At 42.0% G+C, this 18,098-nt stretch overlaps 2 protein-coding genes and 1 long non-coding RNA gene across 4 annotated transcripts; 2 read left to right on the top strand and 1 right to left on the bottom strand.

Annotated features, from left to right (window-relative positions):
* Positions 1 to 237: 237 nt before the first annotated feature.
* Positions 238 to 1,978, top strand: LOC100823604 (40S ribosomal protein S12). The gene is made up of 5 exons (XM_003557316.3): positions 238 to 345; positions 430 to 480; positions 1,117 to 1,420; positions 1,543 to 1,608; positions 1,698 to 1,978. Exons 2-5 carry the CDS (start codon positions 476 to 478, stop codon positions 1,755 to 1,757), a joined length of 435 nt encoding a protein of 144 aa, XP_003557364.1. The 5' UTR covers positions 238 to 345; positions 430 to 475; the 3' UTR covers positions 1,758 to 1,978.
* On the bottom strand, positions 1,857 to 3,927 carry LOC112270148. The gene is made up of 2 exons (XR_002962519.1): positions 3,042 to 3,927; positions 1,857 to 2,955 (listed from the first exon to the last, which is right to left on the bottom strand). It is a non-coding gene; the product is annotated as an uncharacterized LOC112270148 (long non-coding RNA).
* Positions 3,928 to 11,788: 7,861 nt separating this feature from the next.
* On the top strand, positions 11,789 to 17,720 carry LOC100833649 (glycerol-3-phosphate dehydrogenase [NAD(+)], chloroplastic). Of its 2 annotated transcripts, XM_010229914.3 has the most exons (10): positions 11,789 to 12,124; positions 12,210 to 12,346; positions 13,145 to 13,250; positions 13,330 to 13,402; positions 13,490 to 13,531; positions 13,729 to 13,816; positions 15,657 to 15,804; positions 15,897 to 16,046; positions 16,126 to 16,275; positions 17,178 to 17,720. In XM_010229914.3, exons 1-10 carry the CDS (start codon positions 11,855 to 11,857, stop codon positions 17,190 to 17,192), a joined length of 1,179 nt encoding a protein of 392 aa, XP_010228216.1. In that variant the 5' UTR covers positions 11,789 to 11,854; the 3' UTR covers positions 17,193 to 17,720. The 2 variants fall into 2 exon arrangements, with proteins under 2 accessions (XP_010228216.1, XP_003561285.2); XM_003561237.4 differs by having other exon boundaries at positions 13,330 to 13,531.
* Positions 17,721 to 18,098: the final 378 nt, after the last annotated feature.

Below are 18,098 nucleotides of genomic sequence, written 5' to 3' on the forward strand. Positions count from 1 at the left end.
AAACATACGAAGTGGAGAAGGCATTGAACTACTGACAGCAAGCAGTTACTAAAGTAAGGTAGTATCTTCTGGGCCACCCCGACCCGACGCAGACGACGGGTCGGCGGCGGAGCGACACGCCAACACCAGAGTCAAACGATTTCTAGGGTGTTTCGCAACTCTCTTGTCGTGGGTTTTCATGGGCCACTTACTGGACCGAAAGTAAGGTATCTTCTGGGCCACCCTACGAAGCCTTGTCTCCGGCCCGACTCCGAAGAGCTATATAATTACCCCCTTCTCCCAGCCGTCACGAACCCCTGCCCTCCTCGCGAAAACCCTAACGCCGCCGCTCTCCAAGCCCTCAAGGTTGCAGCGCTATACTTATCGTTCTTCTTCTTCCTTGCATCTGCCTCGATTTATCGCTGCTAACATTTCGATTTGTTGCTCCAGGCTCCAGATCCCTTCGTCCCGTTAGTCTCTCTTAGGAGCACACGAGATGGCGTAAGTTTTCCCACCGATTGCTCTGCTCGTTTCCTTATTCTTCACTGGTTTAGTTGATTAGTTTTGAAATATTGTCAGCGCACTTTGAACTTATCTAGGTCGCTGATTGAGCTGTTAACAAGTCCAATCTTTGGATCTTGTATTATCTGTGTAGCGTGGAGATATTATTTTTACATAGATCTCTAGTCGTAATGTGTGCAACAAGTACTATCAGAGTCTTTCCACGACTTGTAGTCAGATAATCTATTGCTATAGTCAGATAGTATTGGAAAATGCGTAAATCTCTCCTATGATGTGTCGTCTTTTCTCCAATTACACCTTATTTTAAATAACTGCTGCTGAACGTTAGTCGTTACATTTAAGTTTTCATGTGACCGCGTATGTTTTAATTGTGTATTTCTTGCTCTCAAGTCCACAACAATAAAATCTTAACGATACTAGGGGATCATTGTAACGTTTTATTGTATACCTCTTATTATATCAAGATGTCTATGCAATCTTGTTTCAGTAACTAAATAGCTTCTAAGAATGAAGGAATTTAGCATCTCAAGTTGTACAAATCACAATTTTTTTACCATGCTCCTTTTTAGATGCTTAGCTATCTGTTCAACTCACTATAATTTCCTATTTTTGCAGTGAGGATGCCCCAGCTGCAGTAGTGCCTGCCCCTGTGGAGGCGCCTACCCCTGTTCTGGGAGAGCCAATGGACTTGATGACTGCTCTGCAGCTTGTGATGAAGAAGTCGAGTGCTCATGATGGGCTTGTGAAGGGTCTCCGTGAGGCTGCCAAGGCCATTGAGAAGCATGCCGCTCATCTATGTGTGCTGGCTGAGGATTGTGACCAGCCTGATTACGTGAAGTTGGTTAAGGCACTATGCTCTGAACACAATGTTCACCTTGTTACAGTGCCTAGTGCTAAAACTCTTGGCGAGTGGGCAGGGGTCAGTTTCAAATGCTCTTACGACTTAATTATACATAATGTTCATGTGTGCTCTGTTTTGTTTTGTGAAAGTATTGCTGTATTGATTGGATTTTGACAAGCTTCATTTATGTTTCTTTGCAGCTTTGCAAGATTGACTCTGAGGGCAAGGCAAGGAAGGTTGTAGGCTGCTCTTGCGTTGTTGTCAAGGTAACTTACCTTGTGGTCTAATAGCGAAAGAATATGCTTCTGTCATATTTGCCTTGTTGTCAAGGTAACAAACTTGTTTGATTTCGCAGGACTATGGTGAAGAATCCGAGGGCCTTAACATCGTGCAGGAGTATGTCAAATCGCACTAGACGAAATGAATGTTTCGCCATCCAGAACTTGTGTTAGGCATTTTGGTCCTGGGTTTAAATTTATGGTTTGTTTGTGGGCTCACTAAGATATCATTACAATTTTCGACTGTGAGCCTAGTAGATGTCAGCTGTTTGGACCTCTGAACCTTTGTTTATCAAGGCAGCTGCTTTTACTGTGTCAATCATCATGAGCTGAGAATCTATTTATCTTTGCATTATCATAAAGGCATTGCTGCTCTGTTGATTGGTTTCATGTTCTGTGACCTGACGTGTTATAATGTGGCGTTTGATGGTGTTCTGCATACAGTCATATTCAGGAGCTGGTGCTTTTGGTTAAGCAGCCGTTGCTCTCGTTTCAAATCAAAATAAATTCACATCTGTATTACTGTACAGTGGCTTTTTTTTAATGGCAAGTAACTATGTGGGCACTTAGTCCTGCATCTAAAAGTGTTACTCCGTACATTCAATGTCTTCTTTGATTAATGGTGTACAGTTTTTAATTAGTTATGGATCTGTTGGCAGCGTCTGCTCCCGCTCATCTTTTCTCGGGCCGATGCCTGTGCAGCCCTTCCGGCAGGAGGCACATTGCCGACTGTTTACCTGGCTTGAATTCGAAGAGCAATCCTATCTGTATCCTTAGGTTGGCGGTGGACAGGTTTTCTTTTCAATGCTTTTCCATAACACGAACATTGTTTGCTAGGTGATTTGAGCATACGTGAATCTTAGATAAATAAAGTCTCATTTCAATTTTGCTCTCAAAATATAGAACTCTAACTTCAGTTTGAAATACGATCATCAATTTGGTCAGACCGATACTGTTGCACAATGATATCCAGCATCCAATTGCTCATATGATGTGCGATCAATGACACAGAAAGTACTTGGATCATATAAGAATTGTTTCTCACCACTTAGATCATACATGTCCATCCTGACTAGAAAGTCTTGAAACAGACGAACTACAAGAGGCATCAGAATTGCAATACTCTTTTCGTCCAATAAAAAATATTTTAAGTTTGTCAAAATTTAAATGTATCTAGATATGACTTGGTGTATAAATGCATTCAAATTTAGTCGAAACATTTTTTGTTGGACGGAGGAAGTAGAAAATTCGACCAACATTTTTCCTTTTACCGCTCTGCTTCCTACCTTGGCTCGATGGAGATGATGTCATCGTTGGTCTACAATTTACTCTCATCTGCATACATGCCAACAATTCCAACTTTGTTAAGCACCAAACTTTCATGCACATATGCAGATGCAAAGCTTTATTAATTCTATTACCATTTTGGCCAAGCAATGTTTCTCCCGAGAGTTCGAGACAACACGTGCATGCAGCATTTTTTTTCATCAGTCGTGACAACCTCAACATATTTTTTCCAGAAGTCCTAAACCCTTGAAACTCCTCACGAGAAGCAACAGCAACATTCTCCTCATCCTTATCTTGATGCTGAAAAATACGGCGGTTTCTCTCATTCTACATGCTCCAGAAGGTATAGATGATTAAGCTGTCAAAATCTCGCTTCCTGGTTTCATTGAGCGTTGTCAAACTCCCACCATTCATCAATGGAGGAGGCAGTATTGATTCTGGATGGAGGATCCCTAGACTAGAGCCTAACCAAATCCCAAACCTTCCTAGTGAAATGGCAAGTTCTACAAAGATGGTCAGTGGTTTCAGGGTGTTGAAAGTGATCCGAATGCGTTACCAACTCTGATAGACGTAGCAGGATAGGTTTGGGTTTTGTGTTGGTATACGAGTTGAACTCGTTTTCCTTGTTCTATTAGAACTCATGTTTATTGTCCGTTATATATACCTCATGTAGTCACACCTAAAGACTGTAATATTCTAACATTCTCTCGTTTCTAGTTTAATCTCTATTTTCATAACAAGTGGTATCAGAGTCACCTTGCTGAGATTAAATCTAGGAGACACTTTGGCGACTCCGTGCGAGAGTTCCGTTCCGCCGATTCCGCCGAGCTCCAAGCCGACGGGAATTTTTTCCGTTCCGCTGCCGATCGCCGATTTGAAGACGCGTCCGCCGATTTCGTCTTCTACTCGGTCTCGTATACGCGGCGTCCGACAGAAGCAACCAGACCGAAGCCGAAGCAGTATCAGCAAGCGGAGTAATCAGACTGCACAAGAAGAGCAAGCAGGAGGCCAAAAGCAGTTCGCTCCAAGTTCCAAGGCCTCACAGCGACTTTTACTCTGCACTGCTTCTCACATGGGGCTGCTGATCAACAATTATTTGGTCTAGCAAAATTGCTAAGTGCACATCCGAATCCCACCAGGTGCTATCAATTCAAGTTTTTTTCTCCGCAATTAATTCAATCAAGGATTGTTTCCGGTTTGTAGTACTTTGTGCACACAGTTTAATCTACTCATGGCATCCATGAAGTATGATCTTCCACTGCTGGATCGTGACACAAGGTTTTCCCTATGGCAAGTCAAGATGCGGGTGTTATTGGCGCAAGCCGGTTATGATGATGCACTGGATGGTTTCGGGAAAAAGAAATCTGCTGACTGAACTGATGAGGAGAAGAGAAAGGATCGTAAGGCTATGGCCCAAATTCAACTTTATCTGCACAACAATATTTTGCAAGAAGTCTTGACTGAGAAGACAGCCGCCGCTCTATGGAAGCTGGAAGAGATTTGCATGTCAAAAGATCTCACCAGTAAAATGCATCTGAAGCAAAAGCTATTTCTCCACCGACTGCAAGAAGGAGGTAATGTATCAAATCACATCATTGAGTTTAAGAAGATTATATCTGACCTAGCGGTAATGGAAGTTAAGTATGATGAAGAAGATATGGATTTAATGCTCCTATGTTCACTGCCAAGTTCTTATACTAATTTTAGAGATACCATATTATACAGCCGTGATACTCTCACCCTTAACGAGGTTTATGAAGCTTTGCACTCCAAGGAGAAGATGAAGCATATGGTGTCTCATGTTGGTTCAAGTTCATCCCAGGGTAAGGGATTATCTGTTCGTGGCAGGACAAATGAGAGGAGCTCAAATAATAGAGATAGAGGCAAAAGTTCAAACGGCTACAGAGGCCGGTCAAAATCCAGAGGCAAGTACAATTCTTGCAAATATTGCAAGAAAGATGGGCATGAAATCTCCGAGTGTTACAAGTTGCAGAACAAGGAGAAAATGAATGGCAAATTCAAACAAAAGGATCAACAAGAGGATGATGTCCGAGCCACCGTTGTTAGCAAACAAGATTCTGATGGTGATGTTCTCGTTGTCTTTACTGGTGATTCCAAAATGAGAGATGTTTGGGTTCTTGATACGGCATCTACTTTCCATATGACTCCGCACCCGGGAGTGGTTTGCAACATATGAAGCTATGCCAAATGGTTCTGTGTTGATGGGTGATGACTCGCCGTGCAAGATTGCAGGCATTGGCACCGTTCAAATCAAGATGTTTGATGGCACTATCAGAACTTTATTGGATGTTCGCCACATTCCGAGTTTGAAGAAAAATCTTATCTCTTTGAGTACTCTTGATAATAAAGGGTACAAGTATTCAGGTGGAGATGGGATCGTCAAGGTCACAAAAGGTTCTCTTGTTGTGATGAAAGGTGATATGAAGGCTGCAAATCTTTACCACCTTCGAGGTACGACAATTATTGGTAATGCTACAGTTGTTTCGCCTAAATTATCCGATTCGCATGCTATTTGTCTCTGGCATATGCGTCTTGGTCATATGAGTGAAACTGGAATGATGGAGCCATGCAAAAGAGGCTTACTTGATGGTCAATGCATTGACAAGTTGAAATTTTGTGAACATTGTGTCTTCGGCAAGCAAACTAGGATGAAGTTTGGCACAGGAACTCACTCTACCAAAGACATATTGGAGTACGTTCACTCAGATTTGTGGGGAGAATCCCGCGTTCCTTCACTTGGAGGTGCTGGTTATATGTTGACCATCATTGATGACTACTTGAGAAGAGTTTGGGCATATTTCTTGAAGCACAAATCTGTTTTCAATGCATTTAAGGAGTGGAAGATTATGATTGAAAAACAGACTGGCAAGTATATCAAGAAGCTGCGTACCGATAATGGTTTGGAATTTTGTTCTGGAGAATTTGATGCTTTGTGCAAGTCAGAGGGAATTTTCAGACATTACGCTGTCCTAGGTACCCCTCAACAAAATGGTGTGGCCTCGTCAAGTTCTGGATTATCTAGAAGTTTTTGGGCAGAAGTCGCTTCCACTGCTTGTCACTTAATCAATCGATCACCTAACCTTGCTATTGGAAAGAAAACTCCCATTGAGTTATGGTCTGGTTCTCCAGCGGATTATTCAGATTTAAAAGTATTTGGTTGCCCTGCTTATGCTCATGTTAATAATGGTAAATTGGAGCCTAGAGCCGTCAAGTGTATTTTCCTTGGTTTTAAGCCTGGTGTGAAAGGCAAGCTGTGGAATCCTGAAACTAGAAAGGTAGTGGTTAGCAGAAGTGTTACTTTTGATGAGTCTGCTATGTTACCTGATAAGCCATATACTGATGTTCCTGTTATAAAGCCACACGATACAAGTGTGCAGGTGGAGCATGTTATTGATTCAGGGTCTACAAAAGAAATTGAAGAGGAAAATGTTCAGGAAGCTCCCAATGTTGTGCAGCCACCACAACGGTCCATTGCAGTTGATAGGACTAAAAGAAATATTGTTGACCCAGGAGGTTGATTGAAGAATGCAACGTTGTTGCATATGCTTTGAGCGTGGCGGAAGAAATTGAAGGTAATGCTAAACCTTCAACTTATTCAGAGGCTGTTACTTCTGTTGATTCAAATAAATGGATGACTGCCATGCATGATGAGATGGAATCTCTTGAGAAAAATGGCACTTGGGAGTTAGTCAAGTTGTCAAGTGAGAAGAACCCTATCCGTTGCAAGTGGATTTTCAACATAAAGGAGGGCGTTACCCCGACCGAAGAGGTCAGGTACAAAGCAAGGCTCGTTGCAAAAGGTTACAGCCAAATCCCTGGTATTGATTTTACAGATGTCTTTTCCCCTGTTGTCAAGCACAGTTCTATTCATACTTTACTCAGCATTGTGGCTATGCGTGATTATGAGCTTGAGCAAATGGATGTGAAAACTGCATTCTTACATGGGGAGCTCGAAGAAGACATTTATATGGAGCAACCGGAAGGTTTTGTCATTCCGGGAAAGGAGAATTTTGCTTGCAAGTTAAAGAAATCGCTTTATGGTTTGAAGCAATTACCAAGACAATGGTACAAGAGGTTTGACTCCTTTATGATCTCTCAGGGTTTCAGAAGATCAACTATGATAGTTGTGTTTATTTAAAGACAACTAATAGTTCTCCTATCTACTTGCTCCTATATGTTGATGATATGTTGATTGCTGCAAAAGACAAGACTGATATTGTGAAACTAAAGGCACAGTTAAATAGTGAATTTGAGATGAAGGATCTTGGTGCAGCAAAGAAGATTCTTGGTATGGAGATTTCCAGAGATAGACACTCTGGAAAATTATACCTAAGTCAGAAAGGGTATATCAATAAAGTATTGCATCATTTCAACATGCAGAATTCAAAACCAGTGAGTACTCCTTTAGCTACACATTTCAGACTTTCTTCAGATTCATGTCCACAGTCAGATGATGATATTGAGTACATGTCTAGAGTTCCATATTCCAGCGCAGTTGGTTCACTTATGTATGCCACGGTTTGTTCTCGCCTCGATTTATCTCATGTGTTGAGTGTTGTTAGTAGATACATGGCTAATCCTGATAAAGAATATTGGAAAGCAGTTCAGTGGATTTTCAGATACTTGCGGGGCACTGCAAATGCTTGTTTACAATTTGGAAAATCTAGAGATGGACTTGTTGGTTATGTGGATTCAGATTTTGCTGGTGATTTAGATAAGAGGAGATCTCTTGCCGGTTATGTGTTCACCATTGGAGGATGTGCCGTTAGTTAGAAAGCAAGTCTTCAAGCTACAGTTGCCTTGTCCACTACAGAACCCGAGTATATGGCTATTTCAGAAGCTTGTAAAGAAGTTGTTTGGCTAAGAGGTTTATTTACTGAGCTTTGTGGAAGTACGGCTTGCACTACAATTTTTTGTGATAGTCAAAGTGCTATTTACCTGACAAAGGATCAAATGTTCCATGAGAGAACAAAGCACATTGATGTGAGATATCACTTTATTCGAGGTGTCATTGCTGAAGGTGATGTTAAAGTCAACAAGATTAGTACACATGATAATCCAGCTGATATGATGACAAAGCCAGTTCCTGCCAATAAGTTTGAGATTTGCTCAGGCTTAGTTGGTATTACTCACTAGTCCTATGGACTTTGACGCACAAGGTGTTTATGCTCATTTGTTTGGAGGTGTTTACTTTCTTTGACTACTTGAGGGGATTCGGCTCAAGGTGGAGATTGTTGAAAAGTGATCCGAATCCGTTACCAACTTTGCTAGACGTAGCAGGATAGGTTTGGGCTTTGTGTTGGTATACGAGCTGAACTCGTTTTCCTTGTCCTATTAGGACTCATGTTTATTGCCCGTTATATATACCCCATGTAGTCACACCTAAAGACGCATGTCGTCTCGTGCTTGTAATACTCCAACATAGTGAAGTTGCGCCTTCGTGCGTCCATGGTTTTTTCCGCAAGGGTTTCCACGTTAAAATTATGTCTCTCGTTTCTAGTTTAATCTCTATTTTCGTAACACAGGGGCTTCATTACATAGCACACAAAGGTCCTCATGATCCGAGCCTCTTGCAGCAAGATTATCGGCCGTGAGGATTTTCCGGAGCATCATCCACACAAAGAATTTGCACTTTAACTCCGCACGTGCTTTTCAAATTTTGGAGGCCTCAAAGCCAGGGTAAAAACCCGTGAACTGCGCCTGGTAAGCCGCCGTATAGTCTCCATTGGCCGTCCATTTCCAGGAGATAAAGATGAATGGGATGGTTAGGAGGAACTAGCCAACCAGTTTAATATAGCAGGGGTGAGGAGTCAAACCCAGGTGGGCTAGCTCACCACCCGTGATGCTAGCCAGTAAACCCCAAGGGGTTCCTATAATTATTGCGCTAGATGAAGCATCTCAGGAATATGTGAGTTGGATGTGTTGTGGTGTCAACCATTATCAGAAGAATGACACACCAAATTCAATAGGTGTCGGCTGGGCGTTAAAACGCATCGATCGGCTGCCTGCCGACCTATCGGGTGTATTGAAAACATCAAATCTCATACATCCGATCTTCACAACATAAAACTCTCGCACACATCTTTCTGTACATTTCCGATATCATTGCCACATTGGTCTATACAAAACATCCCAAAAACATGCAACACTTTAGCCATGCACATGTAGCAGAAAACCAAATGCAACAAATCCCCATTCATTTTAGCTGAGCACCTAGAAAAAATATTGCGACATATACAACATAAGAACCAACATTTGCAACAACAGAAAAATACATTTGCACCACCTAAATCACAACACACATAGAATCGTTGGAGCATAATGACCTTGCGTCCGCAACAAATGATTAATATACGAGCGTGCAACATGTGAAAAGAACCTATTTAACATAAAAAAAACTCACAAATTGCATGACAAACTTCTCATCGTCCACGGCTGAGGCACAAGCCTCACTGATTCGAGCTCGTCGACAATGAATCTGTCTCGTCGGAGCCTGGTGAGCCTGAACTCGTTCCTACCGGCTTGCCATCTTCCTTGAGCTTGATGACATGCGGGATAGGTTTGAGCTTCGACTCAAATCCATCGCAACGAGCTTCGCCAAAGAAGTGGTTAGTAGATAGAGAGAAAAGATGGCATAGAAGAATAGTAGGGCGCTAAGACAAAGCAACAAGATCAGCCGGTGGTGGAGGAGCATCAACTGTCGAGTCAAGCGTGGCATTGCTTTTTTTCTCAAGGGAAGAAGAAGATAGAGAAACCCGAGAAGAGTTTTGCGGGAAGATAGTAGAAGTGGTTCCCACAACGACAACAATGGCGGTACGGACCGAAAAATTAAATCATTTACATTAACAAATTGAACTAAAAGTCCAGTCAATTAAGGAGAAAATGTCTAAGCGTTGCACTGACTGGGCAGAGAAATATCTTGACTTTCAAGTGGCAGCAAAGAAGTTTTGATCAAGTCTGTCTTGCAAGCCATCCCCACTTATACCATGAGCGTCTTTAAATTTTCTGCCAATCTTTGTGAGGAGCTGTCCCACATCTCGCGTGACTTCTTGTGGGGCGATGAAACGGACCGCCGAAAAACCCATTGGATGAGTTGGGATCGTCTCATTAAACCCAAATCTCAAGGGGGCATTGGTTTCAGAGACCTGAGATTATTTAATCAAGCACTGCTTGCGAAACAAGCTTGGCGGCTTCTAAATTCCCTGAGTCCCTCTGTGCCCATCCACTCAAATCTAAATACTACCCTAATGGTTTCTTGACAGACACGGCTTTCACCAAGAATTGTCCCCTTGGTGGAAGGGTATTACACATGGTCTTGATCTTCTTAAGAAAGGTATTATATGGCGTATCGGCTCAGGTTCTCAGGTGCAAATTTGGAGAGACAATTGGATCCCTAGAGGCAATCTTAAAGTTTCGGCCCCTCGAAACAATACTCGATTAAGGAGAGTTTCCAATCTAATCCTTCCTCAATCAAATGAATGGAATGAACCTTTGATCAAGAACATCTTTTACTCCTTTGATGCGGATGAAATCCTCAAGATCAGGCTGCCCCCTGCCGGCTCTGAAGATTTGCTGGCTTGGAATCCTGAAAAGAACGGAGCCTTCTCTGTTCGTAGTGCATACCGTCTTGCGTTGTCCCTGGAACATAACCTCTCAGAAAATGGTACGAGTGCTAATCCGGATGGTCATCGCCGCCTTTGGGATCTTATCGGGAAGGCAAATGTCCCTCCTAAAATTAAAGTTTTTGGTTGGAAACTTGCTTCTAATTGTGGCAGTCCAAGTGAATAGATGCCATCGTTCCATGGATATTATTGCTACCTGCCAGATTTGTGGCATGGAAGATGAAGATGAATATTATGCTGTTTTGAGGTGCACCAAAGCAAGGGCCCTGAGAACTGAATTAAAAGAGCACTGGGTGCTGCCCTCCAAAAAAATGCTTTCATACAGCGGCACTGATTGGGTCCTTGTTCTTTTCGACCAACTTAATGAGGACCAGCGTATGAGACTATTGATCTTTGGCAAGGAAGATGCTTCTGTTCATGATTCCACCATTTTCCTTATGAATTATGTTGAGACTTTCACTGGCATCAAAGCTCACTCGGGTCTGCCAATTTCAAAAGGTAAACAACCTACTGTCTACACACCTTCTGCTGCTTCCAATTCTCAGGTTCAGATTATTCGTTGGGAGCCGCCCGATGCATCGACAACTAAACTGAATGTCGATGCTAGCTTCCTCCACGCTGACAAATCTGCGGCGTGGGGTGCTGTCCTTAGATACTCCTCTAGCAAGGTTATTGCTGCTACTTGGGATACCATCGATAATTGCCCGAATGCTGAATCAGCTGAAGCTATTGCCTGTTTTCAAAGTATCCGGACCCTTCGTGACTTCACTGAGCTAGTGAGCTACCGATCATTGTGGAGAGCGACTCTGTAGTGACTGTCCAGGCAATTACCAACACTACTACACCCAGGTCTGCTATTTCTGGTACTATTGCCCACATCAATCAGCTCATCTTATTCGATCCTGGCTAAACTTTCTTCAGGAGCTGTAATGAAGTGGTGAATTGTATCACCCGCTGGTGTGGTAGTGCGTCGAGTGGTGGTGTTATGCGTGACCCAGAGATTGTAATCAAACCTTTGTTTAGTAACACGTAATCACCTTCAGAAAAAAGAAATTGAACTAAAAGATTACAGTAACCCAAGAAGACCCAAGGGTGTAGACTAGATCATTTATTACCCTAAAAATTTGAACTAAACTTACAGGAAGGAATACAATACGGCCGTACTACTCCCCACGGGTTGAAATTTGGAGGGAAAAGTCTCGTTCCGTTTCGCATTGATCGCCAAAGAAGCCGAGAAAAAGGCGGGAACGGATAAGATAGCAAAAGCACCTTCCGTTCTCCCCCCTTCCTTTCGTCTCTTCTCCATGACCGCCGCCGCCGCCACCTTCCTTCCCCTCACCCCAACCCCTGCTCCCCGCACTCGCCTCCCCATCTCTCGTCACCGACCCCCACCCATCTGCGCCAGTGCTGCTGACACGCCGCCCACAGATGCCGAGTCAGACGAGGAAGAGGCCCCGCGCAACGGCCGGAAGGACCGGCGCCGCGTGGTGCGTATTGCGTGGGAGAAGCTCGTCCGGTGGTCTCGCTCCTGGCGCCGCCGCAACCGCAGCGACGTTCTCCAGACCACGCGCAAGGTGATGGACAGATTGCTTTGTTTGAAGTAATCAATGTGGGCTGCAAGCTTTCCCTGCGGGATTTGACCGTCGGAGGGAATTGCAGGTGGTAGTTCTCGGAGGGGGCTCGTTCGGGACGGCGATGGCGGCGCAGGTGGCGGCCAAGAAGGCCGACCTCGAGGTGTCAATGCTGCTCCGGGACGACCTCGTCTGCCGCTCCATCAACCACCACCATGTCAACTGGTTGGTACCCTCTCATTGCTTTCCTTGATATCTCAATGAGGGAAATATTTTGTTCTGCTTGAGTTGTCTCTTGTTGTAGTGCTGGAAGGTTACATTTGTGACTGACATGTCATGGTTCCTTTTGACGATTGAGCAAATTAGTTGCCAACTTGCCATGTGTTTATATATTACCGTTATACTGATACCAATTTCTTCTCTGCATCCACACCTGTATTACTGCTGAAAGTTCAGAGCTGTGCGGTCGTACCAAATAAATTTGATGGGCATGGTTGTCAGTGTATAACATTGAGAATGGATTCAATCGTTCATGTAAATAACATATTTGGCTTGAAATATAACATGATTGATCCTGCACGAATTTGTTATATACTGAGAATTCTTAGGTGACTAGCTAAATGCACGTGCGTTGCTCCGGATTTAAAAATATACATATTAGATGTTTTAGTTTTTTAAAATATTATGCACTTGTATTTTTTCTATTTTTTGTCAAATAAGATTTTTTTTCATAATATTTATTTGAGAAAACAATCATATCAAAAGTATATGTCAAACCAATCAATTATAATCAAAATATCACCATACATATATGTACATATTGAACGAGTGGCAATCAAATGATTTTCTAACAAGTTAGGAAGTAGTTTTGGTAGGATGAATTGACGACCACCAACTTGAATCTTTATAAGTGCAAAGATCCTTCTTATATGCAACAAGTCTGGCAAATTCTGTAAGGAAAATATTACCAACCAAAGTCTGTAAAACTGTAAGTAACTTGCCGTTTCTTTTACTTCACTGCAGCAAATACTTATCACAGTACAGGCTGCCAGAAAATGTTGTTGCAACAACTAGTGCTAGTGATGCTTTAGCAGGAGCTGATTTCTGCTTCCATGCCGTCCCAGTTCAGGTATTTACAGTTCTTTATGGAGCACTCTAGTTTGCAACAGGGATTTATTTTCTTTTGAGTCTGATATTTTTCATGGCAGTTCAGTTCATCCTTTCTTGAAAGTATTTCAACACATGTTGATCCGAAGTTGCCATTCATATCACTTAGCAAAGGTCTGGAACTTAACACCCTTCGGACAATGTCTCAAATCATTCCTCGAGCATTGGGAAATCCTCGCCAACCATTTATTGTCCTGTCAGGGCCTTCTTTTGCAGTGGAAATGATGGACAAACTGCCAACAGGTTAGTTAAGATTATTTATCTTATTGTTATTTTCTTATGAAGATCCTGTTGTGCTTTCTTGTAACACTAAGTTATTTGGATGCTTGTTTATTTTGCTTACTTTTGAGAATGTTTGATTTTCCAGTTTCTGTACTTCTTATCAAGCATTCTGTAATCTGTTTATACATAGCAATTCATAGTTAAACTTAAAATTGCAGCTATGGTGGTGGCATCCAAAGACAAAAAGCTAGCAAGTGCTGTTCAGCAGCTGTTAGCCTCTTCAAATTTGAGGATAAGCACATCAAGGTAATTATGCCGAGTCATGAGGATAAGCACTTGTTTCTCATCTCAGTTCCTTCACTATCATCATTTTTTCACATATTAAATTGTAGGAGCTGCGCGATTTCATTCCGATAGTATATAGATACATATTTTAATTTTTGCAAAGTGAGACACCAGAATGCGACCTTCGGGGGGTCGAACCTTGGTGGGCAGCCAGCATACCTCGCTGGGCTAACCACCCAAGCTGTGCTTGGTTCTCAACATTGGGGCTAACATGGCTGGGGACTTCATTAATCCATTCTTGACCGCGTGAATAACTGCTTGAGCTATTCACGTAGGAAAGAGATGCCACATTAGCGAAGCTATAGTGATCCATTAATCAAATAAGTTAGATCATAAGATCGAATCAAGAATTTCATTATATCCATTTCACCGTGAGAGAGTGAATAGATCTTGTCTTAGTCATTCTCATACTTTTGGAAAGGGGGTTCGTGTCTGCATCCTCAGACACATACAATTGCGCGTAGGTATGTGGTCGAATGATCGATCGAACTGAGCTAGTAGTCTGCCTGACATTGGAATCCGCGCGTTACCTTCCTCATTATATTAGCTTGAAAAAAAAAAATCTCAACAGAGGGCTTTCGAGTCTATGGCTGATGGATGCCTTGGCCCTCCCTCGTCAAGATATGTTATCCAGATCGCCCATATCCTCATCCATCCTCTCCACCAGAGACTGAGGATTGTGAAGCTTGCATATCTGGCCACAACACAATCTCCTTACCTTGAACAGTTGCCATGCCCACTGGAGAACCAAAGGTCACAGAAATAGGCATTGGATCCAGCAACATCTCTCCCATTCATATAGAACGAGGGTAAATTCGACTAACTTGTGCCTGTGTAGCATTGAGAAATTTCTTTCTAAGTGTATTTGGCGAGATGAGTTTGCTTCATGTAGTTCGAGAATGTGCTTTCGTATTTTGAGGAGCAATTTCTTGTCTTTTCTTGCGAATGTGTTCAAGACTTTGTTATGTTTGTAGTCCCATTAAACGGTCTTTTTTCTTCTTCAAATGTAATGATGTGAAGATCCCCTTCATACTCGTTAGTAATGAAGATACTGTGGGTTGGAGGACAGTGTAGCTTTGCTGCAGATTTTCTGGATCCATCCATTAGCTACTACTACTATGCATTTTTGTTGCTAGCATGCAGGAGGACTGCATGTATATTAATTAAGAAGGAAAACTTCAAAGGAATTCAACGATTCTGAGAAAAAAAACAAAGCATGATCCTGAACAGAATAAAGAACCGAAAGAGAACACTCCCAAACAGGGACAGAGCCATGGGTGTGCAAGCAGGGGCCATGTCCCACCCCATAGTAAATTTTCTTGGCTTAAACACCTAAATAACACATGAAATTAAACTCTAATATCTATTGTCTGGCCATGTCACTCTTCCTATGTGGATTTTTTGTTTAGGTTGCCCCTTGTAACTTAAACTTTTCTGGCACTGTCCCTGCTTCCAAACACTGCGACCTAACGTTAGAGCGAGCTGAGATTCTATGAATTGGAGTGAGTTTTTTTAACAGTTGATTCAGCTGCTAGTGCTACAGTAGTAGCTTCAGCAGTTCAGCTGATACGTCTCTCTCTCTCTCTCTCTCTCCCTCTCCCTCTCTCTCTCTGCGCTGGGAGTCCTCTAAGAAACTCTTCTCACAATAAAGCTATCTTAGCTAAATTTACTATGCTGTATTTAGGACTTCAGACACGCAAAATGAGTTATAAGATAAATTAGTAGGGTTATTATGAATTGATTGTATTTTGGTGTTAGTATTACAAAAATAAATAATTCAATGTGACCTGTGATGCTTCAGTGACGTTACAGGTGTAGAAATTGCAGGCGCACTTAAAAATGTTCTTGCAATAGCAGCAGGTATAGTAGAAGGTATGCATCTCGGAAACAACTGTATGGCTGCCCTTGTTGCTCAAGGCTGTTCTGAAATTCGATGGTTGGCGACAAAGGTATGCTTGATTGTATTATTTGTGAATCTGGAACCTACTGGTTTAAAGGAAATTTACGAAATGCACTGTTCTTTTTGTTTCTTAATTGAAAGATGGGGGCGAAGCCAACAACCCTGGCTGGTTTATCTGGCTCAGGTGATATCATGCTTACATGTTTTGTCAATCTTTCACGGAATAGAAACGTGGGACTGCGGCTTGGTTCAGGCGAAAAACTTGATGAAATCTTGAATTCAATGAATCAGGTCTGTAGTATTCCTTCTATCGCATTGAGATATCACCTGTATGATTTAGTAAAGTTGGTATGGTTATCTCTCACTTTAGGTTGCTGAAGGTGTATCAACTGCTGGTGCTGTCATCGCATTGGCTCAGAAGTACAATGTCAAACTTCCAGTCTTGACAGCAGTAGCACGGATAATTGATAATGAATTAACTCCGAAGAGGGCTGTTATGGAGTTGATGAATCTTCCACAGGTCGTCCCAACTTCATGTTTAATGTAGTTCTTTCCCAGTGAACTGTTTTCTATTACAAAAGCACCTTTCAAAATCATTCTCGAAAAAGAATAACATCTTTCAGTACCAATTTAGAATTGTTCTCAAACTCGTCCTGGTGATTTGCACTCTCTGTTTTTGTCAAAACAGGGCATATAAGTTTTGTCCTAACTCCTAAGTCAAACCTTTTGAACTATGACCATGTTTATATTGATAAAAATATCAACATGTACAATACTAAATAAATACACTATGGAAAAATATTTCATGTTGGATCTACTGGTATTTATTTTGTATTGTAGATGATGATATTCTTTTCTATAAACTTGGTCAAGCCTAAAAGAGTTGAACTTAGGACAAAACTTATATGTCCTACATTGACAAAAGGAGGGAATATTTTAATATTGTGCATAATTTTTCAAATCTGGTTCCATATATCATTTCACTGGGTGATCATTGCCATTTTGTAAATAAGACTAAATGAAGTGTCTAGCATATTGTCCAACCATGAGAAGCAGATGTCTTGTGAGATGTCTTCTGTGTTACTCAAGGTTCTTTGTTACTATGGCCCATTAATGAGAGCTTGATAAATATGTTTTGAGCTTAGTAAGATTGGCATTCATGTTTACTAGTATTTAGTTATTTACTTTACATCACTCATCATTTGTTTGAACCATATTCAATACATAGTAGACTAATCCCTGGCTGATTGCTAGCCTTGATATTTTGGAACGATGCTTGTAATATAGTAAACACGATGAAGATTTTCCAGTAATTACACTGGCCATATTGCTGAACTGATTATGTTGGCAACTACTGCTGCATTTCCATCAGTATTACACCCATTACTTGTGAATGACAAACCGTGTAATTTTTGTTTACAGGTTGAGGAAGTCTAACAGGAATCCCAAGGAATGGAGCCACTGTCTCAGTTGCTCTAGCAGACTCAAATGTGTCTACCAAATCTGGTCATCTGTATTTTCGAGGGGAGCTCTCTTCAATCCATCCAGTCATGATGATTGCTTCCAGGGGCATCACTGATTTTGCACTTTGATGAAGAGTTTATGCTTTTCTGTGCGCTTATGTGCAAATGCAGAGTGAAGATATACAATTATACATTATAAGGGCTAGAAATTAAAGGAACAATGTCTCATGTTTCATTATCCAAAACAAGACTATGGCTGTAGGTTTCATAACTGGAGCAAGGAATCCACTGCATTTAGGTTTTATTCTTTTGATAAAAAGTTCCTCTTTGCATTTAGAAGGATATAGTAAAACAATAACTAGACGAGGACATTGTGTTACCTATTGAGCCATGGATGTGCCTCTCTACTCGGTGTGCACAATGTGTCGCAGGTAACTCATGAACCAAATTGTTGATTTGTCATTGTCCCGTTGAGGCTCAGCTGCTGTGATGTGCTTTCACATTCCTAAGGCCCATATGGATTTCCAAATTGCTGTCTTTGTTGTTGTTTGTAAACTGTGTCCCGGTTAGGCTCCTGCATGGAGCCCACTGACAAGATCTTGGCAATGACGAGATGAACAATGGGAGGGTGAGGGATAGACGAGCTCGGAGAGATCGCCAAACGAGTACCCGGGGCGCGTGGGGAAGGATGCGATGCAACATTGCTGGGCGGCAGAACCAGGTTGCCGCCCCTGACTTAGCGAGTCGAGGTGAAGAGCTAGTGGTGGATGGGATGGGGGAGGGGGTGCCTGCCGCAATGGTTTATATTTTCCTTTGAATTTTTTTATGACATGCACCGAAATGACCTAAATTTCGGTAATTTTGGAAACTATTTCGGATT

Source organism: Brachypodium distachyon, chromosome 1, assembly GCF_000005505.3.
Source record: "Brachypodium distachyon strain Bd21 chromosome 1, Brachypodium_distachyon_v3.0, whole genome shotgun sequence".
In the NCBI taxonomy this organism is placed as follows: domain Eukaryota; kingdom Viridiplantae; phylum Streptophyta; class Magnoliopsida; order Poales; family Poaceae; genus Brachypodium; species Brachypodium distachyon.